This window comes from Pyxicephalus adspersus, chromosome 1, assembly GCF_032062135.1.
Source record: "Pyxicephalus adspersus chromosome 1, UCB_Pads_2.0, whole genome shotgun sequence".
Classification (NCBI taxonomy): domain Eukaryota; kingdom Metazoa; phylum Chordata; class Amphibia; order Anura; family Pyxicephalidae; genus Pyxicephalus; species Pyxicephalus adspersus.
This window is the reverse complement of record NC_092858.1, coordinates 50,217,506-50,242,611: the sequence shown is the minus strand read 5'-3', so window position 1 is coordinate 50,242,611 and position 25,106 is coordinate 50,217,506. Positions and strand designations below refer to the sequence as shown.

Sequence of the window (25,106 nt, the reverse complement as noted above, 5' to 3'; positions counted from 1 at the left end):
CTATCCCACAAAATGGCACATCAATATCACATACACATCAAAGTCAAACTTTACACTAAAAAACACACAGGAGTGAAAAAATAAGTCAAATATCTTAACAGTGAGAATGTTACTGTCATGATTTTGTTATGTGAACATTTTATTAAGGAAATGTGAAGACTGCCATTATTGATCTTTAGAAAACTACTCTGTTCACTTTGGAATCACTGACCTGGCAAAGGTGTTTAGATAGGAAAATCAGTGTGAAGTCCACTTTTACATGCTTGTTCCAGATCAATAACTTAGCACTACAGCCAGTGGACCAGCCTGACACCAAGAAAACATTTTAGGAGGCCAAGAATAACAACTTTTATTTGTCCCTCTTTTCAAATGGATAATTATGTTTAAGAGCTAAAACACCAAAATTGTTACTAGCATTTTATATCACTTCTATTCTAACAACGGAAATCCTTGACTATTTATTTTCAGCAGTTCTGCTCCTCCTTTAATGTATTTTCCCAGCAATACTCTTATTGCCAGTGAAACTGCATCTAGCAGCCATAACTAACACAGTATATCCTGGTACATAAGTCAAAGCTGCAAAACCACAAAGCCTAGCTTTCTTTGTGAAATGTACTGTTAAAAAGGGAAAATAAAATGCCTTTCATCTCTGCACATACCCTTCTTTCTCATCCTCACGTATACAACTGACCTGTCTCAGGGTGTGAAAAATGAAAGGTCACAGAAAGTGACAAAGAAACTGAACTAACTAACAGCGCACAGACAGGGATAAGAGGTCTAGTTTCTGGCTAGGAACATATGGCTTATGCTCTTAACATACAGGAAATCTCCCATATTTTTAACCTCTATTGTGTGGATTCACATTAGAAGAAAATCAGAAATCACAAGTTAAGAGCTTGTTCAGCCGGTAATGAATTTTACATGTATACATTAGGAAATTACAATATAAATCACTGGTCTGATTTTTTTTTTAATTGACATACTTCTTTGTGGTAAAATTGGTTTATTCTTAATGACATGCACATAATGAAATGGCTTTATAATTCCTCTCCTCGACCATCCTGACTTAAAGCCCCAGTGCTGGCCAAGGTGTCTAAGCATCTTTATTCAACGGCATTGAAGACACGGTCATTAACAAGCTTTGATTCCTGACAGTCTTGTGTTGGGTTTTAACCTGATAGATAAAAAAATGTTTTTCACTAGATCAGTGCACTCCATTGTCTGGTTCACCAGCAGGACCTGCTATCATTAACCATTTTGCCACTGCTGCTACCCAAGAGCGACATTGTTTAGAGTTTATATTCATCAGGATTCTTTTCCTTTGGGCGGTATATGATGAGCTCCTTGTATATTTGGGGACTGCTGTGCTGCAGTTGGCACATATTGTTTTGTTTGTGTTTTAGAAGCTCTTGATTTGTCAAAAAACTAGGGAATCAGGGGAATTTGTTTAGAATTGTTCCAAATCTGAATTAGGTAAAGTTGCATACATGGTGGAAGCATTGAGTAACAAGGCAGTATAAGAACGACCATTGTTTCTTGACATATCAGTTCTTACCTGTGCATACAGTCTTGCATACAGACTTTGCATTACACCTTTCCAGAGTTTTACAGCAAGGATCTGCAAATTCAAAAACAGAGTGTTCTGTAGAAACACTTACACTGTTCTATATACATTTTTAATTATTACATAACTGCATTAAACATAGTTCCTAATATTTGGTGTAAGCCCGAGCATTTCAAACTGAAAAGATGATTAAAAAATATGCACTTCATGTGACTTTTCACATTATGTAGCTTAATAGTTAAATACCTGCAGTGTGGGATCATCAAAGTTACTGCTACCTCTGACGCATACACAAGTTAGGGTAAACATTAGAAGTGCCATACTGTATGAAGGGTCCAGAACCCTATCCCCAAAAGCTGCAGAATCCAGACTGACCTTCTTTCATTAATATGTGATCCATGCTATTGTAGCTTTATCCAATATACTTTCTTCTTTCTGGTTTATCACTCGCTACACAAAGCCCTGAAAAAAAGGGGGACTCGTTCTGCCACCTAAAACACATTCTCCTGGACCCAGCATATAAAGTTAGCTCTTGTATTATTTACACTCATTCTTGTGTTGTTCTAGAGGAGGCTGTGGTTATTTTGTTGAATAAAGCTGCCTAGACAACGTTGTTGAGTCAATGGGCCTGATAATAATAAAGCCCTCCACAGCTGGAGAGGATACACTTTCATCAGTGAACCTGGGTGATCTAGCAAACCTAGAGAGCTTTATTAAATCAGGCCCAATGAAACCAAGGAACCAGGGCTTCACACTGTTTTGAATAAAATGTCATACACAAGTAGTCAGGTTGGTTTTGCACTGTGCAGTTTAAAAATAAATATATTCTATATCTGTTTACATTTATATAAACATATACAAACACAAGTGATAAAAAAACATTATATATATATATATATATATATATATATATATATATATATATATATATAAGATCCATTGATATGTGACTGTGTTAAACATCAAGAAAAAGAGACAAATACATTATTTAATAAGGACATTTTATCATCACTCAAGCAAAGCACAGTGAGTGGGATCATTAAAAAACAAAAAGGCTTAGCTTGCCATTTCTTTGGTAGTAGCATCATTAAAAGTTTACGCCGTTTTATTACCTTTGCCTAAAAGCCTTACGTCCTAAATATATGGGAGATAGCATAAATGCATTTTACAATGTACACACATTAACAAGATGCAGATCAGAAGGGCTGTATAAAATGTACTAAAATAAAGGAGATAAACATGATAATATTGAAGTAAATGTTTCTGTTTCGATTTAATTATACATCTGTATGTTTCTGCGCTGTGATTAAGGCGGTCCATCACTGTCTACTGGTCCTCAAAAGCCTTAGTTATCATTGAGATAAACTGGAGCAGTTGAAATCTCTTTAGGTACTTGTGTTTGCTTGTGGTGCAATTTTTAAGACATCTCAGGGTAGTCTGATGCTGAATCGCTTCCATAAACTTTAACAAGAACCACATTTGTTGAAGGTTGAAAAGGGTTTCCTATCAGTTTGGAGTACAACAGCAAAAAAACAAACAGATATCCTACAATGCATTGCTACCAGCAGAAGACAAATGTGAAAAATTGTGGTGGAAAAGGAACATTCAGGAGTGCTTAACAAACGCTGATCTGAACTTAGCTTTACGGTCCAAAAATGGGGTTACACAATATAGAAGCTGGAACCATGTTTCTACATGGATGAAATTAAGAAAATGTTCAGAATGCTATATCAGATACCAGAATTATTTACCCATAATGTATGTAGACAAGAGAATCTGGCATATAATAATCAATTACAGCTCTGGTAACCTCTTATTGTTCAACCAAATAGAGATGTTATTGTTAATTATCTGAACCTCATCATTGTTCCTAACACAGCTAATAAATGAGCCATTATTTTCATAAAAACAGTTCTATACCTATATACATATGCAAAACTTACTATCTGAAAACTGTAAGCAGAATGTTCCTAGTGTGAAAGAAGAAAATTCAAACAATTTTTGCTTTTCATTAAGACTGTCAAACAGACTGCCATAATCACCCTCATTTTTCTCCTATAGTTCCTGAAAGGAATAATGTTACTTTAATAAGTAGTGGAATGCTAGGGGCAGTGCATGGGATGATAGGGGCAATTTGTACTGTAATTTATTGTAATTCAGGCATGGAGATTGGAATCACACAAGATCCCTTTCTAGAGAAATTCCCAGGCACTCCAGATAATTGATCTCTCCGTGTATTTACCATTTTAAAATGTAGTTAACATTTGACACATGCAATCTCCTTTGGGTATTGCAGCACTATGAAAAATGTCTGCTAAAATGTACTTTATTTGGCTTTACTTATGAGGATATTGGGGATTTAGTCTGTAAAAGGCAGTCTTAGTAACTGAATGGCTATGTCTGCTGAGTATAATCTGTTTTATTACATGGATGAATGACAGATCACAAGGAAAGATATGGGACAACTTGAGGAGAATGGGACAACTTGTAACGAATTGCTGGTAAAAGGTCCTTATTACTCATATTTTTACTCACATTTTTTTTAAAACGAGCACTATGTTCATGAATATATTACTAGTGGGCTATTTTTTATCCATCTGTGACTTCATTTAAATGCCTGGACTACTAAAACTTATTGCACATTTTCCACAATGCATTGGGGGTTTCTAAGAAAAACTAAAGGATTACATAATGAATTTGCAATATTTACATTTCCAGGTGAAAAGAGATTAAGTTGTTAAGTGATTAAGCTAGATACTAATTATAATGACATTTTAGTAATGGAGTATTTTTAGGTAGGCAGGCAGGAAAAGCAATATTATTAAGGTAGGGTAAGTCTATGTACACACGTCAGATGGTTCTTGCCCAGATACGAATGGTTGAGATTGTCTTGGGTGAGAATCTGACATGTGTACAGCAGTTCCCCGATCGATCCGGACGGATTCATGAATGTCCGACGGTGAACGACCAAAGTACGTCAATGGAAAAAGCGCAGCAGAGTGGTGCTTTCTCATTCTCTCCCTTTTCCTTAGAAGAGAATGGCGATATGTGTATGGGCTCATTTGTTTATTTGTCACTCTTGTTGCTGGAAATGATCATAGAAGATCTTTCAAGCAACAAAGAATGAACTTGTGTATTCAGCCTAGAACAAGTAAACAACGTTCCAGCTTACTGAAGTCAGCTAATTTTGGAATGAATTATGATTAGTTGCAGTGAGTTACTTTAGTTTGCGTATGCTGATGAGTAGACTGGAAGACAAAGCTTTTGTTAGCTTTGCTATCCTTAAGAAGCACAAGATAAATTATATCTGAAACCTGATTGAGAATTATCAGTTACCTTTCACAAATCAGTCTCAGCATTACCATTTGTTATACAAAACATTCAGCTACACAGATTTGCTCCTTACAGCTTAATTCTGGCTTGTTTGGCCTGTAAACTTTTAATAGAAGTTAGCCACTCAGATAAAGCTAACAAATGGAGCAAATACTGATGAGACATAAAAGATGATTATCTAATTTGTTTGGAGCTTTCATCCGCAACTAATAACGATTTCATAACATGTACAAGGGAACATCTTGCGTTCTGCAAGCAACATTTCTCATAAACGGTGCCAACTCTCTCCAAAATTCATTAATAGGGAATTCAATTTTCCCGTATTAATTTCAAATTCCCTTTTGCCCAGGTGGCACAGGCAATCTTAAGTCATTAAAAAAAAAACATTAAATGGAATGATTATAATATTACTTGATATGTAAGTTTCCTAAATCGATGGCATTATTGTAGAAACTCTGTGTTTTGCTCTTACTGTGCATGAAATTTATTCCTACTACTGTATTCCTGGATTTTATCTAGTATACATTAAACAAAGAAAGAGTCAGCCTAATCAATTTACAGTCACATCCTACAGAAAATAAAAAAACAATAGATATTCAAGATATTCAAGTCCTTATTGACACATTCTGAATTCATGCTTTTATTATGTCAGATGGCTGAATGCATGTACTTTCTCTGTGAGAGTTCTTTATGTGATGATGTTTTAATGCACTGTCACACAACTGTTTAGGTTAACAGAACAATCAGTAAGTTAGCAAAAAAAGATATATGTACTTTTTCTAAACTTTTTTGTCAGTTGCTCCTTAGATTACATCTTCTCTTGTGTTTTTTTAATACATAAAATGACCAGCTAGCAGTACAAGAAAACATGTTTTCAGAGGTGTTGCTTGCATTTGCCTTAGTTCAGTTCTAGAGCCATTTGGCCAAACTGGCCAAAAAATTCTTGATTTGAAATTTCCAAACACTAATAAGGCAATCAGATGATTTTATTTGATCTCTAAGGAGTAACTTTAGCGGCCAAGTCAACAAAATGGCATAGGAAGCTAGAAGGAGAAATGTGTATAGTGGTGGGGTGGGATCTTTTCATGTGGCTTCGAATGCAACATTGGAAAGATGCAATCCTTCAATCTATAGCTTTGTAGGGTCTCTTATGTTATGTTTTTATTTTACATTTCATTTTTTACACAATGACAACACAAAAGTGGCTGTAAAAAGTGGATCAATGACACACTAAAGAAATAAAAGTACCCTTGTAAAATTGATCCCCTGATAGACATGTTAACTCATAGAGGGATCACATAGAAATCGACCAAACCAGAAATAAAGACAAGGATTGTCTCTTCTGAAATTGTTGTAGTTCAGGTATGTGTTGTAATCAGGTTTATATTTCTGCATAGCCAGCAAAATAAATATGTGGTTTACCCTTGAAAAACATTAAAATTAGTAGAATAAACCACACACAATAATGCAATGTTTTAAGCTAGCCCATGTTTGTCCATGCAGGCTTTAATTAACCCTGTTCCTTATATCCCCTTTCTTCACCCCTTCACATAGTTTAGGTCCACTTTCAAGACCATGCCTCAATGGGGCTGTTTTGATAGCACAAGTAAGTAAGGTGGATTTAATGTTTTGGCTGGCCAGCGCATTTACTCAGTAAAATTTAACAAAGGCTGGACCTTGTTAGTTCAAATGATCTAGCAACAATGCCAGCAAAAGACAGGTACATCAAGAAATTGTTTTCATCATTCCCTGTGGTCTAGGCGTCTGGTTTACAGCACTTCAAATATTATCTTGCATCTATGGGAAATGATCTCTTAGTGCCCTCTTATTCATTACTGTTTAAAAGAAGTATCTAAAGCTCCAACTGTTAGCCTCAGATAATGATGCTGACACAAACACACTTTGACTTATTGAACACCAGTCTTTCTGCTGCTTTTATTACCATATTACAGAACAAAAAAAAAGCCTTTCGATGCTAAACAACTGAGCCTTACTGGATTTCCAAACCTAAACAAAGGACAGTCAATAAAACTTGTGTTAAAAAATTAGATTGACTTATAGTAAACCTCCTAAACGATACCCTAGCGCTAACAATTATTGGTTGTGTCTTTGTGGCCAATAAAATGAGGGACACATGAAAAAGCATGAGCCAAGCTTTCTTCTTTTAAACTTATTTCCAGAGGGATTTTGCTGAATGCTATATAAACTGTTTTTATGTTCACTCAATAGATAGAATTAAATGAGGTTTCTTAGTGATGTAAAGGTCATGTGTGAAAGGACACAACAGAATTACCACGGAATCCGCAGTCATTAGTTGAGTTTTTGCACACAGACTTTCTATGAAATTATTTTTGCTTTAATTTATAAAACGCAACATTTTAATTTTGAAATGTCAAACATTTAAATAGGAAAGGTTATATTAAACAGTAATGCATTTCTATTGCACTCATATTACTAAGGATTAAAACAATTGATTTCCAATTTACTACATGCATTTATGTGTCAGACGAGAGATGTCTAACGTTAGGGGAGCAAGACTGCTTCTTTCCTGATGTGTTTGAAAGAAATCTGACTGTGAGATGCTCAGTGCAGATGACTCACCATCATCAGTTATCATTAAACTTAGCTTGGTTTAGAAGCTTCCTGAACTGCATGACATGACAAGATAACACCTCAAAATACTGACATCTGGGATTAGGAATTTATGTAACATCTCAGTGAAAGCAAACATCACATTTATGAATCATGAGTTACGCCATTCACAGACATTAGAGAGTAATCAGAAGACATCTCCATTACTGATATTTTCTCAGTTGGGCGTAGATGTGTACGTGTACTGGTGTTCATAGGCATGGGGATCATGCGACACATTAAGCAACAATCAACCCAAATCTTTGGGTAGTGTTAAAGAAAAATAGTGCATAGTAAAATGTTTGGTGATATGACTTGATTTAAGCCAGGTATCATGACCACGTATATGACTTTGTATATTGTAAAAATAGGAACTGAGCCTATTAAGTTACCAACAAAACCCAAATTAAATGACATTCAGTTTACTAAAGCAATATGCATCATAAATAACAATATGATTTTTAATGTGATTACCTGTAGACCAGTGATTTTCAACCACTGTGCCGCGGCACACTAGTGTGCCGTGAGAGATCTTTAGGTGTACCGTGGGAAATTATCCAATTACCATTGTCGAGTGTCTGTGCTGTAGTGACTGGCAGAGTAATGTAATACTCTTCCATGTCAGTGGGTGGCAGTAGGTAACATAGTTTTCTTGTTCATTCTTAGAGACAAAAGAATTAGCTACAGAGTGTCATTTTGTAACATTTTTGATTTGTGGTGTGCCGCAGGATTTTTTCAATGTAAAAAAATGTGCCGTGGCTCAAAAAAGTTGAAAAACACTGCTGTAGACTATATGAATACCACTCTGTCCACAATCAGGCAATACAGTGATGACATTTCTAAGGACAGGTTTAATTATGATGACAACAGTGGACCATGCCAGCATATTGTGCATCACCATAGCTGCTTGTATCATTCCTTGGGACAATTTGCAGCAGGGTGACAACATAGAATAACAATTTAGAAACAGGGACAAAGCATGGTCAATGTCATACTATTAAAGTAATTAATAGAAAAAAATATTTTTTTATTAATTACTTTACCATGTTTTTATCATTGGGTTTACATAAAATATCCTAAAATGTATTTACTTAAATTTCTATGAAAAATGTTGAAGACTTCTCCAGCATCTCCAGACAAGAAAGAGTTAAGATGTGATTAAAGAACATATCCTACTCAAATGCTTTGCATAGCACTTGGCAAGTGAAAGCATACACTGCAGGAGTGTTGCACATAGGGTTCAATGAACCCTAAAGTCAGCGGGTGGGAGAACTGTTTTAGCTGTTAAAAAACCTGTGTACATCCAGTCTTTTTCTGAGAAGTAATGGTAAAGCAGATTGACACTGAAGAAATAGTAAAAAAGTTTAGCATACCTGTTGGCAAGGCTGTGCCAAACAACAGACTCTTAATGACCCATTTAATATATATGAAATAACCCATACATTTTAGTACTCTATTCTTTAATTTCTTTGTTGGTTGGTTCAATAAAATCTATTTAAATCATTCAAATGGCATGAAAGAACCTAAATATACAGTTGGGCTACATATACCGGAGCTGTAATTAACACTTATTTTAATTCATTGGTGTTTTTTGGTATGAAGTCCAGCTTTAAAAGTGAAGATGGCCTATTATGGTTCTCCATCCCAAAAAGTGATGCTCAAACTACACATTTATATTAACCTGGAGCCGAGTTTAAATAGGTGAAGGTTATCATTCACTTAATTTTCAGGTTTAGGCATCTTTTTACTATTTTTTTTTTTTTTTTTTTTTTTTTTTTATAGAGGACATCTAGAAATGTTCATGGTAGCAGTACCATAACTTTACCATTTTGTCTTGATTAACGCCTAAACCCTGCAGACTCATAGATATGACTGCTAGTCCCATAGTCAGATGTGGGAACTAATATGTTGCTCAGTGTTCCTTATTGCTGGATAAAGAAAATTGCACCTTAACCAGGATGGTTGCCTTCACAGAGGGGTACAATGGGGAACAAGATATGGTAATTCAGTAACCAGGCAAAGATTAGCTGCAATCAGACCACAGGCAGTATCAATGTCTAGTTCTATGCCCTAGTTTTTAGAGCTCAGCTTTTTTCCAGATTTCAACTCCACAATATTTAACAATACACATTATTTCATTCATATTTTATTCACATTATATCATTTTATAAATACAGTGTGTTGTCATTTAATATTTGAAAATACAGATTTCTGTAAACTAAAACTGTAAGGGAATATAGTAACGGTTGTACCGATGTCAAGTCTTTAATTTCATTTCAAAAAGTATTCTTGGCTGGAACCTCCTTTTCTATTGCCAGCAAAGAAGGCCGGAAGCTTTAAACAGCAAGTAAAGCCACTTTTGGACATTAATATCTATATCAAAATCTGAATTTTGTAGAGCTAAATACTATACATAATTAATGTGTTTGTACTTAACTAAAGCTGTCTACCTTCTTCTCTATTGTTTCTGAACTGTGTAGACAAATAGCTTATAACTATATGCTATTGCTCAGGACAGTTCAGAGCAGTCATTAGAAAAGTACAGTAATAAACCAAAGTCACTGTCTTCAGCAATATCAACTCTCCACTTAAAGTGACCCCTGCTATTGCTTTTGAAATCCAAAATAAAAGGCGCAAAGGATCTTGTAGTACCTATATTGAACCCGTTCTCAATTTCTCAAAGTTCTCTAGCAATACCTAGGTTAGTGTTTCTCACTCAGGGTTCCAAGAAACCTTATGGTTCTTGCAGAGGTGGACAGAGGTTCCTTGAACGGTGAGTAATTTATGGCTGTCAGTTCAATATAGGTGACACATATATACACATAGGTGACAAGCCTTAGAAGCTTTCTCTAGTTCAGTGGAGGAAGCACGATCAAGCCCTGTCTTTCATAGATGCAATGTCCATGGTCCATCCTTGCAGTCTATTGGGTGCTATTGGCTACCCAATTACTTTTAAAGAAAAGTTGCATCCTAAATGTAGCACTCCTAAACGCTGAAAGTGACATTTAGCACTGGACATTCACCTACAGGCAAAGGAGAAAATATTGTTTGGGGACCAGCTTGATGGTGTCACTGTATTTACAAACACTCATTTCTCTAAAAGAGCATCCAACATGAAAAGAATGCATCAATTTTGACTGGGGAAAGAGAAACTTGTTGAATATAAAATCTACACTAGTGTGCAGCTTTAATGCTGTGTTCTTCCTTTTCTTTCTCTTGCAAATATTGGTCTGGAGCTCGTCTATAACTATATCTTAGGTCACCAGTGATAAAGAATAAACCTTTGTCAGCATTAGGCTAATTTTCAGTAAATCCCCATTTTTTATTTTGGTATCTATTGCTCTAATAGATACAGGCAGATCGATGGATGCAAAACTGGCAGACCAGACCATGAAATTAAATCAGATAAATTGTCACCTTTAATGCATCTTTGCAAAGCAGTATAGCAGAGTGCATAAACAGTAGATACTGTCTGTTTTTATAATGGCACAAGATGCTTTCTCTCTCTGCATTATAGAAAAGGCCAGCAAAAGGTGGTGTGTCACAGCACAGCTCTGAAAAGTTGAGCTTTTCACAGATTCTTTGATGTGCTCAGAAAAAAATCAAGGCTAAAGAAAAATGCAGAAAACCTTTTAAGGTGTTTGGTGCAAGAAAAATTAGTGAAAGAACAATTCAAGTCAATTATTACCTTAAAGTGCACATAGTTTTTTGCCCACGGTCTATACATGAAATGAGGTTAAAAGAACTGTAACTTCCCTTTCACACTTATCAGTCAAATGATTAACAGCAGCTATGGAATTAAGGAAATTTTAGGTAGCACGAGATGTGTGGTCCTGAAGTGGATTGGCACATATTAGATGGCTGAAATGTAATATGTGGGTCCTCAATCAGAAATCTGAGGTACCCCAGCAGTACTGTGCACATCCCACATACCTTGTTAAGGTGAAAAAAGTAGTGTTTAAGGCAAAGATTTCATAAACACATTTAACAATGCTGACAAATGAATGGAGTCTTATGGTTGGGATCCTTTTCATGCAAGGATTTTTTTGATAATTTATTTAAATAAATAACTCGAACTTAGAAGGAATGGTACTCCTAAAAGTATGGAATTCTATCATCATATACAGATTATCACCAGTATTTTTATTAGAAGATTTTTTTTACTTTACCATATCATTTTAGGCAAGTAATCTAATTTAAGAGTAATCTAATGTGTAGGGCATTTATATCTGTAAAAAAAGTCAAGAGCCTTTTGAGCATTCTGTATATGCAATTTTATTACTTGTATTTCTTTACCCATAAAACACAGAATCGCTCCAAATAACTGGAGGTTTGCCGTCTCTTTCCTATAGTATATTGTTTCTCTGTTTGTCCTTGTATTGAGGACTAAAAGGTGAGCTGTGGAGGATGACAGTTATAGCCTGCAAGAGAAATTATTGCTTCTTTGCAAGCAAGAGCCAGTGACTGAGATTTACTTGGCATACCATTTAACAGATATGATCCTGTCTCTACAGCGGCGGAAGTCCCAGTAATGTAAAAAGATAGGTTGCAAACCAAGTGAAAGATGATGGGAGTAGTTTAATGTATTCTGAGTGGCCAAATGCACTAAAAAATGTGCCTAAATTCCCTCTAATGAGGCTATCAAATGCTTTTAAAATGTTTAATTTCCCACCGAGTGGCACTACACATGATTATGGTCAAATAGCAATCTTTCGGGTATGTACTAGGAAAATCGTGATTAAGTGGTTTATTTATTTTTTGTGGCACATTAAAAGCTATAATATTGTGAAATCCATTTCTGCGAGGTCCTTTTTTCTCCTATGGAACTTTCATTTGCGTAAGGTGAAATAAGCGACTGCTTAAAATTAAAAAGCGCACCTCTAGTGTGAAATGACTCCTATAAAAAGGCCAAAACATATTTATACAGATCAATGTCCAATTATAAACAGAGAAGCACTATGGTAAAAGGTCAGAAAATAATAATCTTTCTGGCATTTATTACTTGCAAAGCAAGGTCTTGTGCAAGGTCAGCCCTCAAAATATACAATATAAATTACATTGCAGTATTTTAAGTATTCTGGGCAGCACAATTCTGCAGTTTGGGGAAAAAAAGCAGTAAAAAGAAAAGAACTGGAAGCTCAGAGGTGTGCTGATAGATGAGCTGCTTTTCTACATTACTAACTCATCTTTTTAAAATGTATTCCACCATTATAGCTACTGTAATTGACCTAATTTACCATAGCCGGTGAAACAGAAGGCTTGCTTGACTGACAAAAAATGCAGATGTAAAATCAAAGAAAATTATTGATAAGAAATAGTGTTGTCATTTGTAGAATAGTGCAGCTCTGTCTCATTGCAAATGAGAAATCATTGAGACAATGAAGGATAGAACAGGGATATATTTGATTATTAAAAGGAAATTACTTCTTTTAAATATACATTTTTTTTCTGAATAATTGTATTTTTGTTCATTAAGAGTAATTTTAAAAATATATTAATTTCACACCTGATGCTAACATACCACAGCTGAGTAATTCTGTCATGACCTGTTGAACCTTACATATTTCTAAACAATTGAGTTGTATGAAAATGTAACAATTATTTGACAAAGACACCATCTGCCTTCTGTTATGGCAAAGACAGATATATATTGTGCAGATTTCAACAGTTTATTGTAAAATTAAAGGGTGATTCAGCAAACCTGGAATGGATCTGGTCCATGATTGAAAACATTTCATAACAAATAGCAAACGATTTTGAAGAAACCCATTCCAGGTTTGCTGGATAACCCAGCTTTACTGTGAAAAGTGTATCTTCTCCAGCCTTGGAGAGCTTTAATAAATCATGCCCAATGTCTCTGCCATAGTTATATTTAATTTCTACAGTCTAAGGTCAATTTTGAGGAAGCCAAGCCGCATATTTTTGAAACACCACAATAATTATTCTAAATTAGGTGACCCACTCGCCATGACCAAGCACTGCCAACTCTGGATAGATGGGTTTGGGACCTGTTTTTATCAGTATTTGCATGAAACTTGTAATGAGGGTGGGGTAAGAGTAACTGAAATCTATCTTAGATAAATGTAATTAGTTCATCAGCCATCAGGGTGTATATTTTACAGACTGCTCAGAATGCTTCTATAAAGAAATACATAATGGTTAATTGTTTTTTGTTTTTTTTGCTTTGAAATTTACATATTTTGCATTAACAAACTGTAATTTTGTTTAATAAGATGTTCTGATATTTTTTTCAAAATCCCTTCAATTAGAGGATTTTTAAAATCTATTTTATTTAATTAACTGCCCCCCCCATAAAACATCCCAATCACCTTTTCTGTTTTTGGACAGTATTGTTTAAAGAAGTAGATATAAATCATGAAACCAAAAACCTTTCTTTTTTAACTTTTTACATTTTCCCTTGATAGAGTAAAGAATGATTAGCACCTGTAAATCTTTATGTTATTCTGTTTTCCAGATGATCACTGTCCCTGATCTGAACATCAACGAAAACCTAAAAGTTCCCTTTCTGTGTTACAATCAAAATATTGAACACCAATGTATTTTTGCCACAATTTTAGGTAATCTCCTAATTTTCAAAACTGAAAGAGGAATTTTTCGATTTTGCTTATCTGTTCTGTATGCTTCCCCGACATGCATTTTGTTCTGTTGCACCCAGAGATAATCAGGAAATCTAAAATATATTGATATATTAATTCATCTTACAGTTCATTCATATATGGTAAAACACTAAATCCTCTTTAGTACATTAGTAATTAAACTGTCACCTTGAGCCTTCCCAGTGCGATGTAATCATTTTACAATATTTTTTTCCTGCCAACCCTGGCAAAGATGATTATATGATTGACTTGCTGTTAATTAGTTATACCTGGAATCATTGATCTGTTATCTGCAATAAGCTATTAGCTTATTAAGTAGCATTTGTTTATTAGTTTGTAGAGAATAATAGATCTTTGTTTAAAATGGTTTTAAAATTGGACTCTACAGAGTAGAAAGCAGCTGTTACTGAAGATGGCATCTTAAATACTCTCCATTTACAGGATGGAAAGCAGACAGAAAATATCTCCAGCTGAAGATGAAAGGCAAATAGCTTGCACAGAGGTAAAGAAGTGGAGCAGACCTCTATACATAATGCACTAGGTAAACATGGTGCCCCTCATTTCAGCAGAGTACAAAGAAGGATGTCCCAGGATAGACTAAAAAGGAAAAATATTTAGGTCTAGTGATACGAGCCTGTAAAAAGCTACAAACAGACCTTGGGATATTAAACCCTCTTGGGTCTCACTCATGATAGATTGATAGATGTTTTCTTATATATTGATTTTTACTTTCATTTGAATTTTTTCTTATTTCTTTACATTTCAGACGTTACACATGGGACTTGAGGTTCCATTTGAAGTTTCTGTTGAAACAATATTGAGCAATGCACGTGTCTAGATCATTAGGATAAAATTTTGGTTGAAGCTGCCCCCACTTTTCCAGACAACTCTTTTATTACTGCACAATGTATACCAACACTGTAGCAGGGGCAAGAAAGTGGGACTAGGAGCACTGCATAACTTAGCTAATAAGTAAAGGTACCAATTTAAGTACATTGTAGAATTTACTTGGGAGCATTACCAGGTCACTGATTACTTGTGCCTGTTACCTGGAATTACTCTTTATTGGGAAGAAGATAGAGAAGCACTGTGGGAAACAAACACATCATGGAATTAAGATAATGTTGTTTGCAGATGGTCAGAATATTAGGATTTCAGCTGCCCTCTATAAATGATTTTTAAAGTTCCCATGCCACTAGCTGTGGATTACTAAGTAAGCATATAATAACATGTTATCAATCATATGCAGTATATAGTCAGCAATATATTTTCACTCTTATGACCTGTGCAGGGGCATTACATTATTTTCACAAGGATTGTCAGTTTTCCTGAGACAGGAATGGTGAACTAGTAATTGTAGTCTAATACAAAAAACTGATTGGCCCTTATTGTTAGCCTCTCTTTCTTGTCCACTAGGATGTCGGCACATTTAAAGGAGCTCTTAAAACCCATTTGTTCAAACTTTTCTAACTTTCTTCTTCTGTCTCCTAATCCTTCACTACTTACCAAACAATCCATATCCACCCCCCCCCCCCCCATTGTGTGCTACTTCCAATTTTAGACTGTAAGCTCTTCAGGGCAGGGTCCGCTCTTCCTCCTGTGTCATTGTATCCTGTCTGTCATTTGCTATACCTGTTCAATGTACAGTGCTGTGTAAATACTGCATAATATTAAAAATAAAAATAATAGTATTTTAGCCTATTAGTTTCAGTATAAGTTCCAGTGCCCATTTTTTTTGTGTAGTCCTGAGTGTGAGCTTAGTTCTGACCCTCTAAGCCTCAAAAATGATATTTAACTATTAAATGGATATTTAGCTAGGAATTACTACTGGGAAATCTTGTCCACAACCCCCCTAAACATTTGCAATAATATTTGGAATAAGAACCTACAGAGGATTCCTCCTATCAAGGAAATATAACTTTTGGGTGCATTAAACCTTATAATAAAATATATTTCTTAACAACCTTATGTTAATTTCATATTTTCTAATAGCTCAAATTTCATTTTGAAGGTCTAAAATAGAAAGAATATTGAAACATAAAAGAGTGGGTATTAACCACCAAAATAAAACTTTATGACTACATTCCCTGAATCCCTTCAAATTACTGATATATGCCTCTCATTGACTATAGTCCTGCTATAGCAATGAAACTTCAAATATTTTAGAATCGGAGGGCAGCACATTCAGTCTTGAAGCAGAATTCTAGGCATGAAATATCCCTCAGATCAGTTATGTGTTTGTGAAATAATAAATTTTGCTAGCATAACTGCTTAAAATCATTTTATTATATTATTGTCCCACAATTCTGTGCATCGCAGATATAAGGCTAAGAGTGAAAGCAAAAGCATTGTGAGACAATCTTGCGCTATTGTATTGCACAGCACTGACAATCTAACCTAATTTCTGGCACTGGAGACTGGGGAAGTCTTTAAGCAGCATAAGGAGGCAGGCCATGGGGAAGATCTCATTTGTATGATGGATCATTTTCATCTGTTGTGTGGAAGGGTTGTGAGAATCACAACTGTAACTAAACAAAAATTACAAACAATAAAATATAATTTCACATTAAGGACCTGTTCCTACCAAGGCAATATGCCACATTTTCGAAAACCCAGCAAGTAGCTATTTGCATTTGTGTGCATTGGGTTAGGGTAGCACAATTACTTGCATTGCGTTGTGCTGCAGTGAACTGGCAAGTTGCGTTTGAAGTGTTGTTATACTTGAACGGTAAACCCATCACACCAGTGCATGTGTTGTGCCATGAAGAAACATGGGCACTATTGCAATGCAATAGTGAAAACAACATGTTATATTTTATTTTGCTGTTAGGCTGAAAACTGTTTATTTTGCTGGCTGGCTGAAGTTTGACTATAAATCAAACTGTGAATTAAATAAGCAGAGGTTCTGTTGAACATACTTTTTCTGAAATATAACAGAAGCATGTCATTGTGATATCACTCTTTTATCCTCTTGTCTGGGTTATAGCATGCAGGTATCATAATTCTGAAAGCTTTCTATGATGTGGTTTAGCTGTCAGCCAAATGCTTTCTGTTGTCACAAACTGTAACAGGGTCAGCTGCAGGCAAAAAAAGAAGGTGAAGCATGCCGAACAATCCTTCTGACATTGCAAAGTTTTCCTACCCTAAACTTTATGCAACATAAAATAAAATAAAATGTCATTTATAATATAAAATACAGTCTAATAAAATTACCTTGCAGAATGGATAGTAACACTTTCATTAGCAGTCAGAAGGTAGCTAGCACAAACTTCTTAACCCTATGTATCATGGAGTCAATGACCCCTCACCAGTACTTGCCATTTTAATAAAATAAAATAAGTTGTATGCTATATTTAACACTAAACATTGGAGTAAAGAAAGTTGGTGACCTTTCCCCAGCTGCTGGCATTTAGCTTAATAACAAATGAACTGTAGAATATAATATTTAACTCTTCAGATATCACTACATGACAAGGTCATAGACTTCGTACTGGTAGCTGTTAGAGGTTTTGGTTATACAAACTTTAATGTGTGACATTAAGACTGTATGTTAACTATATATTTGTGTTGTTTTTTTAAATAAGTTGTCTCCAGTAGGTAACAGAATGAATTCACAAGCACAATATGGCATAGTATATAACCTCCAGTTTAAAATTATTGAGGAAATATTACCGATTTTTCAGCAAACTGCATTAGGTTAAATTTAGATTCATGGTATGTTATTTAATACTTTAAGGTTGAAGTTGAATCTGTTTATATGTTAACATTGCCAGGTCCACCCTCTCTCTTTATAAATATGTTAATACAATTTTCAAATAAACTTTCTCTGTTTTCAGTACAATTTATTTTTTTATTCAATACAGGCAGAAAAATGTATGGGACCTGAAAACATCACAGAACTCTCAGTACCACTCCCAAGAGCCATTAATCCAAATGAAAGCAGTAGGTTGGCACTTGCAACAAGTTATGCAAATAATAAAATTTCCTAAGGGTGGATATGAGCCCGGCTGCATAGAGAAGTGGACATGATGCTGAGACTCCATAACAGAAATAACCTATTTTGATGAATGAAAGGGGTGGGCTGGAAGGCTAGGGAGACAAGAGCTAGATGATGGTGAATGTTCCCCCTCCCAGAAATGAGGCAGGCACCCTGCAATGATGCCAACTGGCTAAAATGTCTCTTTATGGTATGTTTTTTTCCTGCAAATGAAGGTCTAGTGGTTTGTTCCGTGCCTTGCAAATCACATCTGTTAAATGGGCATTCTCTTTAGGATCTCATCCATAAACAGTAATGTACAGGTTAACAGGAATAGAAAGGCAGATCCTCCTCCATTCTTAATGCCTTCACTCTATACCTGTATAATTGATTATATTTTTGACCACTTATAACAGTGAGTGTCTGATCTTCACTGCTAGAAATTGGTGATTAGAAGCTTCCAGAAGTATTGAAGAAATGCCTAACACTTCATGGTTTGGTAAATAGGGTTTAGAATTGTCTAAACTTGATCCATCGTCAAAGACCAGGTGCATGCTATGCACTAATACCAATTTCCCCAGGGTACTATATATTATAATATGTATATTATATTACAATTTAAGGATTATTTACATTGCCTATAATTGCACAGTACAGTGTAAGAGTAACCATTTTGTTTAACATTACAACAAGGGGTAATTTGACTGTAGTTGGCATTAGGCCAGAGCCTATATATCCCTATAACAAGAGTTTTTTTAGCATGCTATTGTGGGATCAGTTGCCTTGTTTTAGTATTTGCCATGTAGCTAAAGCCAGATAAATGTATAGAATGATATTTAACCTTTTACTTTGCATTGCAATGGATGGGGTTACTCACCTTGCTCTAAAGGTTGGCATTTAGCCGTTGTGGTTTTCATCTTAAGGGCCTCTCTTACAGACATGTCACAGCAGGAACCTTTGTTGGTATCTTGATCACTGTCAGCTTGATCACTGTCTCCATGACCACTGTCCCTTAGGCTTGCTCTTTCTGGCTCTTTGAAGGTTGAACTGCTGATTTATTATAAAGAAATAAAGTAAATTCACTTTAAGTGTCACACAATGAGAAAGTATGACCGTCCATAGCAGAGTAAATTGTAATATATAGACCATTATTTTAACTGTCTTACCTTTGAACAAATTGCTGTCTGCTTCCCATGTAATTGGACTCAGCAGGGAAATTGTCTGTCTGTGAGGAAAATAGAGAAAAAAAGACATATAAATAAACAAGTATATGTGAATATGGATGCACTGTGGACAGACAGTCTGCCAAGCAACATGGTTTCCTGGCACATGCATTATTAAATATTCTTTTATTTTTACATTTTGTACATTTTGATTACAGCTAAGAATAAAACAGAGCCCCAAAGAATATTAAATTAATCTACTTTACACATTACCTGTTAAAATAAACATTAAAACATTTCCTGCGTCAGACATCGAGAAGCATTATTTATGTGTTTTCATTAGTTGGCTATGATGATGGAATATTTAAGGGAATAGAGGTTAGAAAAGCCAACATTATCTGTTGCCTGCCCAGGAATAAAGTAAATAATTTACCATTGTTTGTTTTTATTAATTCCAGTATATCATTTCCTGAGATTCTGGCATAAACCCCTTCTTTAATATAAATTTAGGAAACAAAACCAAATTGCTGAAAAATTAAGAGATAAGCCCTATACACAACCTCGAGTGGGCAATTTTTTTTTAATTTGAACAAAAGCAAGCTTTGCATGTATGGATAATTTAATCTTCATAATTAAGTCTCATCCATATTAATAGTTGTTGCTGTGTAATACGACTGCAAGCAAACAATAATATTAATGATTACTGTTGCCAAGTGCAGGGGGAAAATGTCATTTAATGGTTCTGTTAAGTATTTTTAGCACAGCTAGTTTACAAACCAGTGATCTAATGTTGTTTACTGAATTCAAATTGTGTGGATCTCTGCCAATTACAATGTGAATTCTCTTTGTATAAATCACAGAAGCTTCAAAAGGCATAAACAAAAGAACACTGGCAGACAAAATAAGATGATGGGAAAAAGCAAAAGGCATCAACACTGCACATCAGCACAGGCTACATCCCTTGCAGCTGACATATTGACAAACGCTTGACTGTTCCATATATCATGACATGCCGCGATGCACCGGCAACAATTTTTTTTTGTGAAAAAAAAAACATTGCTTAAGTGCTGCTTAAAAACACTTAACTAATGAAGCATAGAGCCTAAGGTAATGTTGAATGTTTCACAGCAAGTGTTTACATAAATGACTGATCCTAAAAATTACCCTTTCTTCCAGGAGTTAATTTTTTTAATCTTGCTGGTGGCCCTGTGTTATTAAAGGGGGTTTCAATAATGAAGATCTAATGATGTAATTTGTAAGACTGTATGAGATATACTCTGATCCTTTATCTAATATTTCTCTGCTTGACTGCATTCAGCCTTATCCACATCATTTTGTCTGGAAAACAGCTTTCATATTTAAATATTTCAAGCAGGTCTAATTTTTGATACTTTCATCTTTTATGCAAAAACTCCCCAATTAAAAAGTTAAAGTAAAACGAGTTTAGGAAGAAGGTAATGAATAAAAACAAGGAAGCATAATAAGGATTCTTTGTAGCTGCTAAAATTAGACAAAAAATAACTATATGGAATGTTGCTTTCAAAGGCAAAAATAGACACTTTGTTAACAGAGATTTTGCTCACAGAATTTAAATACCTTTATATAGAAAGGTAATATTAAATAGTCCTGAATATATCCATCGCATCTGAGAGCTTCTGCATATGACTGGTCCATAAACATAGTACCCAAAAGCACTTAGGAGGTCACTAAACACACCTTTCACACATTTGTAATAGTGCAATAAGTGCTTATAACTCTATTTAATATAGATTCTCATATATACTCTGCTGAGCAGTCATCAAGGTCACTGGTGCTTACACAGAGCAAATATACTAAAAAAACACAAGTTCTTGCACCATATTAGGAGCATTGCTCATGCAAAGTGGAGTCAACTGCCAGTTCCAGGCAGTAAAAATGTAAATAATTGACCCACAATACTGCTTAATACCTATAAATACCAAAATATGTTGAACCTTTTTTTTCTATCAGTTCAATAAGATCTTTTGCATTTTTTACACCAAAAACATTAATTCACAGTAATTTGTATGTATGTTTGGTAGCTTCAACCTAAACTTGCAGACTAGATACTTTAATTTAAACATATTCCTACAAGCAGCAAGATGTAATCCCACATCATGTGCATCAAATCAATATAATATCATGTAAAGGTAGAAGTGATGTTATTGTCATGATTCACATATTGTGCAAAAAGCAAAGCTACAAGAGGAACCCAGCAGGTCAATTCACTACAGGCTGCATCCAAATACCTACATCTAGGGCAACCTTTCTCAATTTTTTAACATTGAGGAATTTTGAAAAAACTTTCAGGTTTTCAGGGAAGCCTTTATTGAAGTACTATCTACTGTTCAAAGTACAGTAGTGTGGTTAGGCATTGCAAAGAATGCCTCTTACATTTCAGGCCAATGGGAAGTATGACACCCTTACAGGTAGCCAAAAAGAGTATGAGCACCAGTTAACTGACCTCAGAGGCACAAATTAGCCATTGCTTAGGGAACCCCTAGCAACCATTGGAGGAACCCTAGAGTTCCATGGAACCATGGTTGAGAAACACTGATCACTGTGACTAGACACTCTGCATAAGGAGAGTGACTGCTTCTGTGCAGTAACTTTCCAACAAATAAACCAAAGTTTTATACTGGGTTAATGCAAAAATCCCTAAGGAATATACAAAGGAATCCAAGGCACTTCTATTTATAACTAGGGAGTCTGCTCTACTAATAGGCAGAAAAAAACCTTACATGGCTCCAAAGGGGTGGCTCATTTTAACAATTATGGAATTGTGGTACAAATTCTGACCCTATCCCAAGAAATACCCTAACTCTACGCATAACCTTAACCCTAGTGATAACCTTAACCCTTTATTTATAACAGGCACCATCAGGTTTGTCATGTCAGCTCTAGCATAGAACTATAACCAGTGCTTCATATCCCTAGGTCCTTGTTAACTGTGGCTCACATTCTTCTATCATTTGAATATTGCACTTTAAGATGGCCAAATTCTGACATGATATTTCATTACACTGTGTAATTGAGTTCCTAAAGCAGTTATTGTTCACCTAGCAAAAAGAATGGAACAGGGTTTTAATCATATGTTATCACCGTTTTCTTTTATTTCCCCCCCTTTATTATTGGATATTCAAAATGAACAAACCTTAAGCACTAAGTGAACAGTCTCTACTCCTCTGGCAAATCAATCTCAACTTTAATATTTGTCATGAGGAGGCAATATGGCTGAAGAACAGTCATAAGTAAACAGAACATTGTTCTTTGTTCTACAGGCACTTTGGCCACAAGGAAAAAAATGTATCATAACATACAAAATGCTGAGCACTCTGGGACCTGTAAAGCTGTAAGCAATGTATAACATATTGATTTCTATAGGATATTTAACTTTGATATGGATAATTTAACTCTGGTCATGTCCTAGAATTTCTTTGCTGAAAGAAGGCATTGACCATGATTGACATTATTGGTGTTTCAAAGCATGGAGCTTTGAACACCCAGCTGTTTATTGATCTCTGTATACCATACTATTCTTCTTTCAGTCTCTTCCCCTATAACAATGGATTCTTTACTACTAAATGGTTAAGAGAATTTAAAGGAAAACTGTACCTTTGGTGTAAATAATTTTTAAATTAAAAGCATCCCAAACACTCTGGGGTCCAGATCTGACCGTGATTGTCATTGTGACAAGACACTGACCCTGATCTTTACTGAGATGGACTCTTGGGGAACTGCACAACCTTGGTTCTAAAAATGTCACCATGTGCTCCGCGGTCCTATGCATTCCTATAGGGAGTGCCATATGTAGCAGGATCACGCTCCCCAAAGGAAAGAATGAGGCCATGAGGCAAAGAACAAGTTGAAGATATGGCAAAGAATTATTTAGAAGCATGGCACCCTGAGAGGCTATATAATGAAGATTGTTTGATCAAGCACAAAGGTTAGTGTTGAAGAAGAAAGGACTAAAATTAGACTTCAAGATCTGTGTTTTTACAAATTCCACATGTGATTTGGGACACTGTGGCATTTTTTTTTTTAATAATGCAGCAAAGTAGTAAAAAGTATATAATTAAAAGGGAACATACACTGCTTTTGCTGACCTATTTCTGTTTTTTAATCCTCCGAACATGTCCTGAAGTCCTACTTCAACGTCTGCTTACTGGTTAGTGACCAGGAAATGCAACCGGCATTTTCAAGAGGTCAGCAGCAGTGGTAGCCTCCATAATTTTGTCACTACAAGTTTTATTTAACACACATGCAACACAGAGTTTGAGTATAAGACATTTACACAAGCTAGATGACTTGAAAACTGAAACTACCATAATGGCAAATAAACCTATTGAATTATTGTCATACAATAGCCTTATATTTGTCTTGATGTAAAAGGTTTCTTAACACCCAGGATTTTCTGTACAGGCAATCTGTGTTAAGTGTTAGAATGTTAAATCATGAAATAAAAATTCAATAGACAAATTAAAACACGTAAAAATACTAAAGCAATCCACATAGACTAAACATAAATAAACTCATTAAAGAGTCAAAAGTTATATGTATATGGTATACATCTAATCCATTTTATACATTTATAGATTGGATTTATTTTCGGTAAAATTTATAGAAAAGGAAAATATTTTACACAAAGTATATTTTACTTCCTCTCCAGCTGTATGCTTGCCAAATTTTGAGCAATAGTATTGACAATATTACAGCCTGGATTGTCTTCCACTTCTGCACTGTCAATCCCCATAAACTTCTATGGGACAGTATTCATCTCCTAACTCAAGAGACAGATCCTTAAAAAGCTTCCTTCTGTGGTTTTCTTTCTTAACCTTAGGCACCTTGAAATGATTTCCATGTCACAGGATACCTCTGCTAAATTATTAAAGCTCAACGTATTTAGGCATGGTTAGCTGTAACTATTATAAATACATGTAAAAGAATATGTACCAAGAGTATTTGGCACCCAGAGCAGATAGTTTTATAATACCTTCATGTTCTTATCAGTCATAGTCATGACATAAAACAACAATAATGGCCAGAGAAGAAAAGGACAGGAAAACATTTAGTGCCTGCTTATATTGAAGTTTGATGAAGAATTTTTTTTAAAGTGCTTTTTTTCAGATACCCACTGACATGTAATACCTTCTGTTTTAAGAATTCTCTAGTGTGTTTTAAACTGGTTTGGTGATGGGCTTTTGGGTTCCCTATTACGTAGGGCTTCCATGAACTACACTAATGATGGCAAACTAGCCTGAAACATTTTTGTGCAAATAAGTGGCTCTGTACTATCAGGCTTTATCTGTATTGTAAGGCAGTGCCCCTGGATACACAGTTGACATAAGGACATGAAATAATGATTTGTATGATTTCTAATCAGTACTCAGAAAATGGAATGAACTGTTTCCTCTTTGCATTGTGATGGAAGTGAGACATGCAAATACCTTTGGTTTCTAAAAGGCTTTACAGTGTTTCAGTATACTAATATAGACAACCGCAGAAGACATTAAAATTGATCAAAAATTAAGCTCCAAATGTACAAACATATAAAATAATCCACAGTTATCTGTTCAATGTTCAGCAGGTTAAATCAGGATATAGTCTATCAGTTGAAATCTAAAAATACAAACTAAACAATGCATACATTTTTTTCATAAATTTCTTGTAAAACCAGGCAGTCTATACATTGTATCCATACGTATCACTACTGCAAATTAATTCAATCAAATAAACTCCAAAGTTGTACAGTGTTGTCATTTCTACTATACCATTTTAAAAAATGTCTCACTTCAATGTGATAA

General features: G+C 35.0%; 1 protein-coding gene across 6 annotated transcripts in view; it reads right to left on the bottom strand.

The window, feature by feature from the left end:
- PCDH17 (protocadherin 17) overlaps positions 1–25,106 on the bottom strand; it is a 143,889-nt gene that overhangs the window by 70,504 nt on the left and 48,279 nt on the right. For 2 of the 6 annotated variants that reach the window (XM_072410479.1, XM_072410478.1), the window contains exons 3-5: positions 19,288–19,346; positions 18,999–19,171; positions 1,556–1,618 (exon numbers count right to left, since the gene is read on the bottom strand). In XM_072410479.1, coding sequence (XP_072266580.1) covers positions 1,556–1,618; positions 18,999–19,171; positions 19,288–19,346 — 295 coding nt within the window. Of the gene's footprint in view, positions 1–1,555; positions 1,619–16,953; positions 17,223–18,998; positions 19,172–19,287; positions 19,347–25,106 lie in introns of those variants that run through there. The other 4 variants (XM_072410481.1, XM_072410480.1, XM_072410483.1 and 1 more) reach the window with 3 other exon arrangements.